This window comes from Glycine soja, chromosome 16, assembly GCF_004193775.1.
Source record: "Glycine soja cultivar W05 chromosome 16, ASM419377v2, whole genome shotgun sequence".
In the NCBI taxonomy this organism is placed as follows: Eukaryota; Viridiplantae; Streptophyta; class Magnoliopsida; order Fabales; family Fabaceae; genus Glycine; species Glycine soja.
Genome location: NC_041017.1, coordinates 15221827 through 15233560, shown reverse-complemented (window position 1 = coordinate 15233560; position 11734 = coordinate 15221827). Strand labels below are relative to the sequence as shown.

Genomic DNA, 11734 nt, shown 5'->3' with positions numbered 1-11734 from the left:
ATTTTATATTTTCTCTCTTCATTTTATCATGTTTTATTTTAAAAAATACAAATACAATTTCTGTCTTCAATTGACGGCCCATATTTTGTTGGGGTTCTAATCACATGACCAACAACATACAAGTGTATGGCTATGGACCACGCTACATAAGCTGAAACAATTGATTAAATCAAGTCCTTTTAGCTTTACATCCGCCACTCGATCGTGTTATGTATAATTATATATATAAGGTTCATGCTACTCAAAATCATCAGCAAACATTCCCCACCCACCTGGTTTTTATCACGACATTCCTTAAAATCATTGCAATTTAATTTTTGTCATATCTTATATCGAAGGCCTCAAAGACTAGACAGCACAGAAAGATCTGCAAAACCCGTTTCTTTTGACAACACAGTCTAAGAAAAGACCATCACTCCAAAGATATAATATATAAAGTGGCATAATAGTTGGCACGTAGCAATGCAGGTATATATGCTAATTAGTTGTTAGTAGTGTATTGATGCATGTTGATGGAATTTGAAGCAATCATTATTTACATGAAAGCTGATTTGTAATTATGTACTATAACAGATTCTTCAATGGATCTCCAAAGGGACAAATGATCATGAAATAGGCCGGAGTTCTCCCAACGACTGGAAAGCAATTAGAGGTAGCCATTCTTATAAATTTTGTTTATGAATAAAATATTTTTTCATTACTTAAAATATTTTAATTTATTAGTTTAGTCTTTATTAAAATTTTATATATTTTTAGTCCTTACATTTATAAAAATGATATAGTTTTAGTCTCTTATTAATTATTAGGGATTAAAAAACACATGTTTTTGTTAAAATATTTAAGGACTAGAAATGTACATATAATTTTTTTTTATAGAAAGTAAACTCAATATCTTCAAATATTTTGAGGAAAAATCATATTTTACTCTTTATTTATTTATATCTAGCGTGTACGGTTCTTAACATCTTTAATATAAAAAATGAACAATTCATTTCCTTGTATTAATTTTTTACACCTTTACACTATGACATATCTCCAAAACCTTACAATTATTCCACCCATTTGACTGTATAAGGGGTGTATAGTTCAAAATAGCGTGAAAAACATGTATCATAAACCCTCATCATTATCCTTTTATGATGTTGTTTCAGATAAAAAAGCTGAAGGACAAGATATAATTACAGTTAGGCATCATAGGGCGCATCAAGGAACAAAGACAATCGAAGGGAGGAAGCTTGGCAGCAAGAACTTGAAACTGTTTATTTTTATATGCGGAAAAGACATTCCGAAGGCTTGTTTTTACAGAACCCTCGACTTAAACAGAATAAGAAACTTGAATAGAAGAAGGCATTTTATCCACTCTATGAATATGAAGAGAGAAGAATTATCAGGAGTAGGAAAGAAGGTTTTGCCTATAAGTGAAGCATCATTGTCCAAAACAACTGAAAGAAATAGTGAACAATATTGTGTCACCGCTGAAACAAAGGATCGAACTAAAGGTGATAGAAATAAGCTAATTTCAAGAATGAAAGAGCTACTTAGAAGGGTTGCTGCAACAAAAACAGACGAAAGAGAAAGTTTCTATGATCAAAAGGTAATTTTTTTAAACCCTTTCCTATACCCTTTCAGTGGCTCATATATAAAGAAAGAATCCATTGTTTTGTCCACTAGACATTGAGATTTTGTAAACAAAGATAAAACTCACTTCAATGTTATTTATGTCACGAATCGAAAGGATATCCTTATTGTATGCTAAAATAAAACCATTTAATATTGTTCAGCTATGTAATTTCTCAGTTGAATTTGACTACTCCAAATAAATTAATTAGTGGACATCGTCAAATTCTTAACAGGTTTTACATTTTAGAAGACAAGGAAACATAGAAGCATTTCCTGAAGATGATCAACGCATCAGTGAATCACCCAAGATCAGTTTGACGTGGGATGTGGAAACCTCTTCTGTCCACTCACTGGCTACTTGGTCTGAAAATGTTCAAACCAAGATTTCACATTCACATACTTACATCCCTCGTAGAGAGAGTAGTGGCATCACTTGTAGAAAAGAAAACTGGATCACCACAGATTCTGAATGTAAGTTAGACATCCCTTTCTCTCTCTGTGTATATATATTTGATACTTGTAGTCGTTGTCCTTGTATCTATGCCATTAACCAAATACTTGACTAACCCTTTAGTACATTTTTGTTGGCAGTTGTGGTGCTGGAACTATGAAGAAAAGTATCTAAGGAAGATATTCTATTATTCTATGGATGATGGAACTTTTCAGCAAACAATCAACTTCATGAGTTAATGCTCTGTCTATGGGTTTTTGTATACCTAATTTGATAATCACGGAATTCCTAGTTGCTTCACTTAAAATAGTTAGATTGGTTTGGCAAGAAAAGTTGTAACATCAATATTCTGTGATGCACCTAATGTTTATCGAACTTATTTTCCTTATGTCTGAAATGGCTATGTTTGGCATCTACATTATGAGGTTCTTAATTGGCTTAATTAATATTGAAGAGTTTACCCGTCAACAAGAGTGTTTCAAGTAATTTTTTCCACCATGTTATAGAAGACTAAACAATCTTGATAGGTACAATATGAGGTTTTCATTAGTGTGACACACACACACATATATATACACACACACATTCGCTAGAAACAAAGTATTCGGGCTATTGTAACATTCCTAATATTGTTGTCTTCTAGGAAGCTCATACATTATGATACTTTACACGATGATATTTTACTCAATATTTTTATTGGTGAAAACCCTCCACCAATCAGAACCCTTAATAGGTAGTCCTTTCTGACACCTCGACAATCACCTTTGGCTGCTCTCGGGATCATTGACTGTCTTTACAAACCAACAATAAACTTTTCAGCATGTTTTATCTTCACTCACACACTTTCCAAGAAACTTTGCAGAAGGTCACTCGTCCCGTAATTGCTCCTAGCCAAACACGCTTGACCGTGGAATTCTTAAGTGATAGGATACCGAAAAGTAGATACATCTTTTTAGTATAGGTAATATCAATTAATTCCTTTAATTTAACCTCAATTGTACAGTCTTGTACTTGCATAGCCTCTAGATCACTCTCATTCCTGTGTAATTCTAACCGGGTGTTGCATGCCCACCAGCTTCCTCTTGGTTCTTCCTCGAACCACATCGTACTCGGAGAGAGATATACACTGATACCATTTATAACATCCCTAATACCATTTATAACATCCTTGATTGTCGACTTCTTGATGAGTCACACTCTACAATACTTCGCATAGTGACACTTCACTCAACTTTCTTGTTGGTTAGAACCCTCAACGGTCAGAACCCTCCCTAGGTAACCTTTTCGGTGTGCTTTGTTTTCACTCACACACTTCCTAGAAAACTACCCAGAAGGTCACCCATCTCGTAATTGCTCCAAGCCAAACACATTTAACTAAGAAGTTCGTAAGTGATAGGCTACCGAAAAGTAGATGCATCTTGTTACTATAGGTAGTACCAATTCATTCCTTTAATCTAACCTCAACTACAATGTCCCATACTAGCCCAGCCTCTAGATCCCTTTCATTTTAGTGTGATTTGCATGAGGTATTACATGTGGTTCCATTCGTGTGAATCACATCAAAATGAGAGGGATGCAGAGGTTGTGCAAGTATGAGACTATACAATTAAGGATGACTTCAATGAATTAATTGATACTACCTATACCAACAAGATGTATCTACTTTTTGGTAGCCTATCAATTAACAACTCCAAAATTAAGTGTAATTGGCTTGGAGTGGGATGGGTGACTTTTTGGGAAGTTTCCCACAAAACCATGTGAGTGAGGACAAAACACGCTGTAAAGTCTCGTGTTGGTTTGTAGGGATAGTCATTGATCATGAAAATAGATGAAGCAAAAATTTGAGGTCTCAAAAGAGGCTACCTATGGAGGGTTCTGACCAACAAGGAAGTTGAGTTAAGTGTCACCATGTGAAGTGTTGTAGAGTGTGAGTTGTCAAGATGTTAACAATTAGGGGCATTATAAATGATATCAGAGCAAACGTTTCTTCTAGTATTGTGTGGTTCGAGGATGAACCAAGCGAAATCTGGTGGCATGTAACACCTTGTGCGAATCACACTGAAATGAAAAGGATATAAAGATTATGCCAGTATAGAAATGTACAGTTCAAGATGACTTAAATGAATTAATTGTACTACCTATACCAACAAGATGCATTTAATTTTCGGTAGCGTATCACTTAAGAACTCCATAGTTAAACGTTCTTGGCTTCAAGTAGTTTTGGGATGATTGACTCTCTAAGAAATTTCCTAGAAAGCGTGTGAGTTAGGACAAATCATGCTAAAAAGTCTCATGTTGGTTTTGGGGGACAATCATTGATTCTAGAAGCTGATGAAGCAAATATTGGAGGTCTAAAAAAGGGCTACCTATGGAGGGTTTTGACTGATGAAGGATTTTGAGCAACAAGGAACTTGAGTTAAATGTCACCATCTGAAGTGTTGTAGAGTGTGAGCCATTGAGACGTTAACAATCAGGGGGTGTTACAACTATCACAAGAGGTATAGGCCAGGAAAGTTGGATGTCGAGACTAGAGACAAGAACTTTCAACCACTTGAGCTCACACATGGTGGTGTCCACCATAGAGTGATACTCGGCTTCCATTGAAGAATGCGAGGTTATATGTTGTTTCTTGGTCTTCCAATAAATAAGGGAGTTTCCCAACAACACAAACCACCCAGTAAGAGATCTACTGGCCAGTGAGAAACTTTTCCAATCAAAGTCACACGAACCATGTAGTTGCAAATCACAATCACTACGAAGAATAAATGCTTGTCATGGATTACCTTTCAAGTATTTGACTACTCATATTGCAACATCTGAATGCTCTTGTCTAGGTCGTTGCATGAATTGAGATAGTATATGAACACAATATGATAGCTCATGTCTTATGAAGCAAAGATAGGAGTGTCGACCAATAAGTCTTCTATAGTACTCGGGGTTAGCGAGAACTCACCGTTGGGCCAAACCTGTTAGAACTAAAGACATTTTGGATGGTGTTTATGTTATGTTTTTGGCAAGAGAACTAAATTGTACAAGTAGAATAAAATGGAAAGTCCAAGTATCGTTTTCCCAATGGAATTTTCAATAATTGAAAATTTACACCATTTTTAATTACTAGGAAAAATATAAAGCAAACTTAAAATAACAAAGATTAAGAACCAAAATAAAGGTGAAAACTTGGAAATAAAACAATTAAAAGGGTTTTTGATTCTCAAGGATCAAGATTGTGGAAAGGAGTTACATGAAACAATGATAATAAACATTGGGGTTAAACTTCAGTAAACCACTCCCTTATGCATACAAAAGCTATTAATGAATGTTTATCAATAATGTGTTATCGCCAACTCATAAAAATGCTTAATCCGTAATTCCTTACAAGAAGAATCTAAATCCCTTGCATAGTGTAGTCAAGTTATTTACTTTAAGAAAGGGAGTCAAAGGTGACTAACAGGTCTTGCTCTATCTCTAGCAACAAAATCCGTTAGGTGCTCTTCCTCGATGTTAGTTCTAGAAGGTCCAATATTTCTTGACTGGACAATCCATCCATACCCAATATTTGGATGATTACAAAGATATAAATTGTTGATGGACTAATGATTTATCCTTAAGTGTAACATGACTAACTATAAATGAGCACACACGGTAATGGTACTCCATCTTTATGCTCTTATTGTTTTGCTTCCATTCACAATGGAACTTTTCTAAGTGAGTAATATCCAGCGTGTAATGTACAATTTTAAACAAGCGTCCATTATGTTGTGGAAACCAGTGTCTATACACTGTGGGGTTTTAACTCATGCACAATGGACTTAATCACTTATGTTAAGTAAAAAAAACATCCGTGTCTTAAGAGGAATTAGGACCCTTAATTATTTTTATTAGATGCAAACAAATACAAAGGTTAAAAGTTGCGTCTTATTTGATATCAGAACTTGCTTTGTGAGTGTGTGTTTGATGTTTCAGATGATAGCAAGCTAAAGTCATGATCTGATATAACATTGAAGGATTACATTTAAGATTTCATTTAATACTCTATGTCTGAGATTTTTTTAGAGACATTCTCCTCAGATCTATCGAATCCTATGTCTAAGTTCTGAAATTTGCTAATCGCCATCAAAAGAAGCATTCTGCTATGCAGACTAACTCTGACGCAAAAGGAAGTGGTTTCCTACTAAAGTTTTCAACACGATAGCTCATAATAATGGTTTTCCAGCATGAAGGAGTCTATCCATTTAGAGACAATAGGAAATTGTTGAAGAAGGCCTATATATACTAGAAGCTTTGAAGACATGAAAAACCAACCGAAGTGCTCATTCAAATTCCTTTTGTAAAAAGATCTCTATAAATTCTTGTAAAGTTTAGAATATCTCGCAAAACACTTTGAATATATTGAGACAAAAGACTACCTGCAGTTCTCTCCCTAATCTCCTTCAATTCCCATGCCCGCTCTCTCTCTCTCATTCTCTTCCTCCATTGAAGCTTCCTTTCTAAGCTTCTTATCCAAGGCACTCTCTTGGTGGTGAAACTTCACCTTCCATGGCTTATTTTCTAGTGCATCTCACCTCTTCTCCTTTATTTTCCGCTGCACTTTCATGGCTGAAAATCACCATTGAAGGACCTTATTGAAGCTCAAAGATCTAGCCTCCATAGAAGCTTCTCGAAAGCAATGAGATCATCTGCTTCGAATGTTGAAAACCTGAACACATGAAGGTTGGGTGTCCCCAATTGAAGAAGAAAAGATATTTTGGTGACAAGAAAAAGAAAAGTATGATGGTCAACTAAGATGAATTAGACAATGAGAAGAGTAACAGTTTAGACAATGAACAAGCTGACATTTGTTTAATGGGAGATATAGATGAAAAGATTATGGTAAAAACTTATTCTGGATCTAATACTTCCTCTAGCACTTCATATGATGACTTTTTCTATCACTTAATCTGATGAAAAAGATATGCCATATGATTTTCTTCTTTAGAATTTTCATAAGAATTCTTTTTAGTGTAAAAAAGTGATGCAATCCTCCCTGGGAAGGGACTAGTCACCAGAACCACAAGCAAGAGGCTCTAAGAGAATTGAGCTAGAGCTGCTAAAGAAGGCCCTAGGGTTCTAATGAACCTTAGGGAAGATTTCTGAGCTTATGGGCCAAGGTTGGGTCCACTTTTCTTTGTAAATATTAGAATAGGTTTTCCCTTCTTTTAGGCCTTGTATTTTGGCCATTAGGTTTGTAGGGTACCCTACAAATTAAGTGTACAAGTTAAGGGTACCCTAGTAGTATAAGGTTTTAGCTTTGTATTTCAGGGCATTTTGAGTAGTCTTTGTAGTAGGGACTTTTTTGTATTTTCATGTATTTTGGCATAGGGGTGAGCTTAGCTATTGGAGGGGTGTGAGTAGCCCCCTTCTAGCTTCTCAAGGAAACTTTCTTCCTTACTTCCCGAGGAAGCTACCTTCCTTGCTTCTCAAGGAAGCTTTCCATTGTATTTTCATGTATTTTGGCATGGGGGTGAGCTTAGCTATTGGAGGGGTGTGAGTAGCTCCCTCTAGCTTTTCAAGGAAGCTTTCTTCCTCTAGTTTCCCAAGGAAGCTACCTTCCTTGCTTCTCAAGGAAGCTTCCCATCTGCTAGGCTATAAATAGAAATATGCGTAACACTTGCCATAACTTTGATGAATGAGAAACTTGTGAGACACACTTCAAAGTTCAACTTCTCTCCCTAATCTCCTTCAATTCCTACGCCCCCTCTCTCTCTCATTCTCTTCCTCCATTGAAGCTTCCTCTCTAAGCTTCTTATCCAAGGCACTCTCTTGGTGGTGAAACTTCTCCTTCCATGGCTTATTCTCTAGTGCATCTCACCTCTTCTCCTTTATATTCCACTAAAACTTTATGGCTGAAAATCACCATTGAAGGACCTTATTAAAGCCTAAAGATCCAGCCTCCATAGAAGCTTCTCGAAAGCAATGAGATCATCTGCTTCGAATGTTGAAAACCTGAACACATGAAGGTTGGGTGTCCCCAATTGAAGATGAAAAAATATTTTGGTGACAAGAAGAAGAAAAGTATGATGGTCACCTAAGATGACTTAGACAATGAGAAGAGTAGCAGTTTAGACAATGAACAAGCCGACATTTGTTTAATGGGAGATACAGATGAAAAGATTGCGGTAAAAACTTATTCTAGATCTAATACTTCTTCTAGCACTTCATATGATGACTTTTTCTGGCACTTCATCTGATGAAGATGATGTGCCTTATGATTTTCTTCTTCAGAATTTTCATAAGATTTCTTTTTAGTGTAAAAAAGTATAAAGAAAAATATAAAACATATGTTTTTGAAAACACTATGATGAAAAACAAAGGTAGTAGCATGCCCTATAAAAGAATTTGGGAAGTTTTTGGAAAGCTCAAACACATTAACCAGGATTTTAAAATTCCATCAACACCCCTATGATAACTCTAGCCTAGGATTATAGAAAGAGGCAACATCCTCCAAGTCATAGTTTGATTTAGACATATGTGACTTCTATGGAAAGTTTGGATATTCAAAGTTCAAATGCATCCATAAAAAGAAGCAGATGTCTAAGGATACTAATGCTAATGGACCTAAAAAGATTTGGGTATCAAAATCTCAAATTATTCCTATTGGAGATATCCTTAGTTGGAAAAGGATAGGTTTAAGCAGGTACCTGGATAGTGGATGCTCACGACATATGGTGAGTGAAAGGTCTATATTCCTTGACCTAAAGGCAGTTGAAGGAGGAGCAGTTGCCTTTGGAGGCATGGGTAGGGGGAAGATTACTGGTATAAGTAAAATTGTTATTCCCTCTCTAGCATCCATAAACAAAGTCTTATATGTTGAAGGTCAGAAGTATAACTTACTAAGCATAAGTCAACTTTGCGACAGTGGTTATATTGTGTCATTCAACAAAGACCAATGTATAGTCAACACAAAAGATGGCAAGTTCTTTTTACTGCCAGACAACACAATAATCTATATGAGATTTTTCTGAGTAATTCGAATGTAACATGTCTACTTTCTTGAGAAGATGAAAGATAGATTTGGCACAAAAAACTTGTGCATGTCAATTTGAAACATTTTTCAAAATTATCTAAAATTAGTTTAGTAAAAGGAGTGCCTAAGATTTGTTGGAAAAACCCATCTTCTCTATGAAGCATGTAAACAAGGGGAACATATCAAAACTTCTTTCAAATCTAAAGATGTTTTCCGTTACTAGACCATTACAATTGTTGCACATGTATCTATTCCGACCAACTCTGACATTGAGTCTAGGAGGTAAGAAATATGACTTTGTCATAGTTGATGACTGTTAAAGTTTTATTTCATGTTACATTCAACTTATGGGCCAAGTGTAACCTAATCATGATGTAATAACTGAACTATCATCCAAGTCATCTCCCAAACGAATAAAGGATGGATTTCATACAATTATTTAACTAAGAACTAGGTTTTTGTATTTTTGTTTTGTGATTGTCACAAAATAAATAACTTAAAATAAATTGCAATAAAAATTAAATGATGATAAAATAATTAAGTAAAGATAGAAATACTAGACTTGGATGGTGGTGCAGATCTTGATGAATGAATGTCTAGGTTTGGACTTCAAATTCACTCGATCCACTATAACTTCACAATTCTCTACTCATCTCTCTTGATCATCCATAATTCACTAAAGTATTCTAACCCAGCTCCCACATGGTTACAGATTCTAAACTACTTGTGTGATACCTAATCCCTTGGATATACCGACAATGGCAATTAACATTAATGGTAAAAAATTAGCGAGGCTTAACCAAGATTATTCTATCTCTAGAGATAATCCAAATTAAGTACTTGATTCATGTTTGGGTTTCAACAAGGCTCACCCAAGCGTAAGTCAATTCCTGAATTCGTCTATAAGATGACCAATCAAATAAAATCATTAAGTATTGAAACAAATAAAGAACTCAAGATGAAGTATTGACTTGATAGAATTAAAGTGAAATAAGGTTCTTCCTTTCCTCTCTTAGGAGGAAGGAATTTCACTCATAAAAATAATTCAATGAAACCTAGCGTGTCTAATGGAATAATGGAGGCGTCTAGTAGGTGGAAGTCTAAAATATAATTCTAAGAATTGCTCGGAACTTCTACCATGTTACAATGAATGCCCAACCTCATGTTTATAAAATTGTAGCTAGATTTAACTAAGGAGATAATCACAAGAAATTACAAATAAATAATATCTCTAATTAATTTGAGTAATTATCTTCTTCAACTGATTTGTCCTTGAAAAATATCTTGCTCTTGATTTTCTTAACTTTTATCTTCAATTTTTGCAATATCTCCTTTTAGAACTTTCTGGTGATTTTGGGTTTTTGGAGCTCTGGCCAAAATGGCCTATTTTTGTTGGAAAATTATAAAAAAAATTCATCAAAAATAACTAAAACATAAAATTCATCCTAAGACAAAGTAAAAACTGAATTTAAAGCTAATTTGATTCAAAACAAGGCCTGAAGTTAACTAAAAATCCAAATAAACGTGACAAGATGCATATGAAAATCCGATAAATTTGACGTTTATCAATGAATACTCAAGATATACATGGGTTTAGTACCTTGCACATAAACATGTGTCTTTTAAGGTCAGAGATATTTTATAAGAAGGTTCAAAATGATTTTTTTTATTTCTTCTATCAAAAGTGACAATGGAACTGAGTTTGAGAATGTTGAGTTTAACTCATTCTATGAAAGGAATGGTATTCTTCACAACTTTTGTTTACTGAGAACACCTCAACATAATGGGATAGTTGAAAGGAAAAATAAAACTCTACAGGAAATGTCTAGCACCATGCTTTGCAAAAAATCACTTCTTAAACATTTCTGGGCAAAAGTAGTGAACACATTTTGCTATGTTCAAAACATAATTTGATAAGTCCATTGATCAAAAGACTCCTTATGAATTATGGAAAGGAAGAAGACCCAATATTTCATACTTTCATCCATTTGGATGTGAGTGTTTTATCCTTAACTGTAGAGATGAACTCCTAAAGTTTGATTTAAAGGTGGATAAAGAAATATTCCCAGGGCATTCTGACACATCTAAAGCTTACAAAGTGTTTAACTCAAGAACTTTACTCATGGAAGAATCCATTCATGTTAAGTTCAATAATGGTCTAACAATTGATATGAAGTTATAAGTGTCATATTTCAGTTATTTTTGGGATTAAAATGTTAGAACTTATCTTTCGATTGTAATAGTTTCCTTATAAACTTCCCTTAAATCTAGTTGTTTTATATATATTGTACATTTACTAGTGTTTTTGTGTAAATATGGAAGATTCATTCATGATTCTATAGGTTTTGATGGTTGTTTGTTGGATCCAGAAATGCTAAACCCTGAAATGCTAAGCCTTGATTCCTCATGATAGTCTAGCGTAATCCTGATCAAGCATCATCCTCAGATTCCTCTTGTTGGACTAAACTCAACCAGAACCGCATTAAGACAAACATGCAAAAAACTAGGTTACCGTACCCCGATCCCTCATGATAATACGATAAACTAGCCATATCCTATCAAGTTCCAAGAATTAGACCAGTTTCCACTGTTGAATGATCCTAACAAAGCATGCATCTATGTGATCAAGGAAAAAGCACACTGAAATGACGTACTGATAG

General features: G+C 34.8%; 1 protein-coding gene across 1 annotated transcript; it reads left to right on the top strand.

Moving 5' to 3' along the window:
* The first annotated feature begins 242 nt into the window (after window positions 1-242).
* LOC114390354 lies at window positions 243-2499 on the top strand. Its single transcript, XM_028351073.1, has 5 exons — window positions 243-468; window positions 574-652; window positions 1152-1594; window positions 1854-2091; window positions 2212-2499. Exons 1-5 carry the CDS (start codon window positions 463-465, stop codon window positions 2229-2231), a joined length of 786 nt encoding a protein of 261 aa, XP_028206874.1. The 5' UTR covers window positions 243-462; the 3' UTR covers window positions 2232-2499.
* Window positions 2500-11734: the final 9235 nt, after the last annotated feature.

What these genes read in the sequence shown, in the direction of transcription:
- LOC114390354 (XM_028351073.1), top strand. An exon ending in AAAGTTTCTATGATCAAAAG is followed by an intron (nt 1,595 to 1,853) that starts GTAATTTTTTTA and finishes AATTCTTAACAG; the next exon opens with GTTTTACATTTTAGAAGACA. An exon ending in GATCACCACAGATTCTGAAT is followed by an intron (nt 2,092 to 2,211) that starts GTAAGTTAGACA and finishes TTTTGTTGGCAG; the next exon opens with TTGTGGTGCTGGAACTATGA.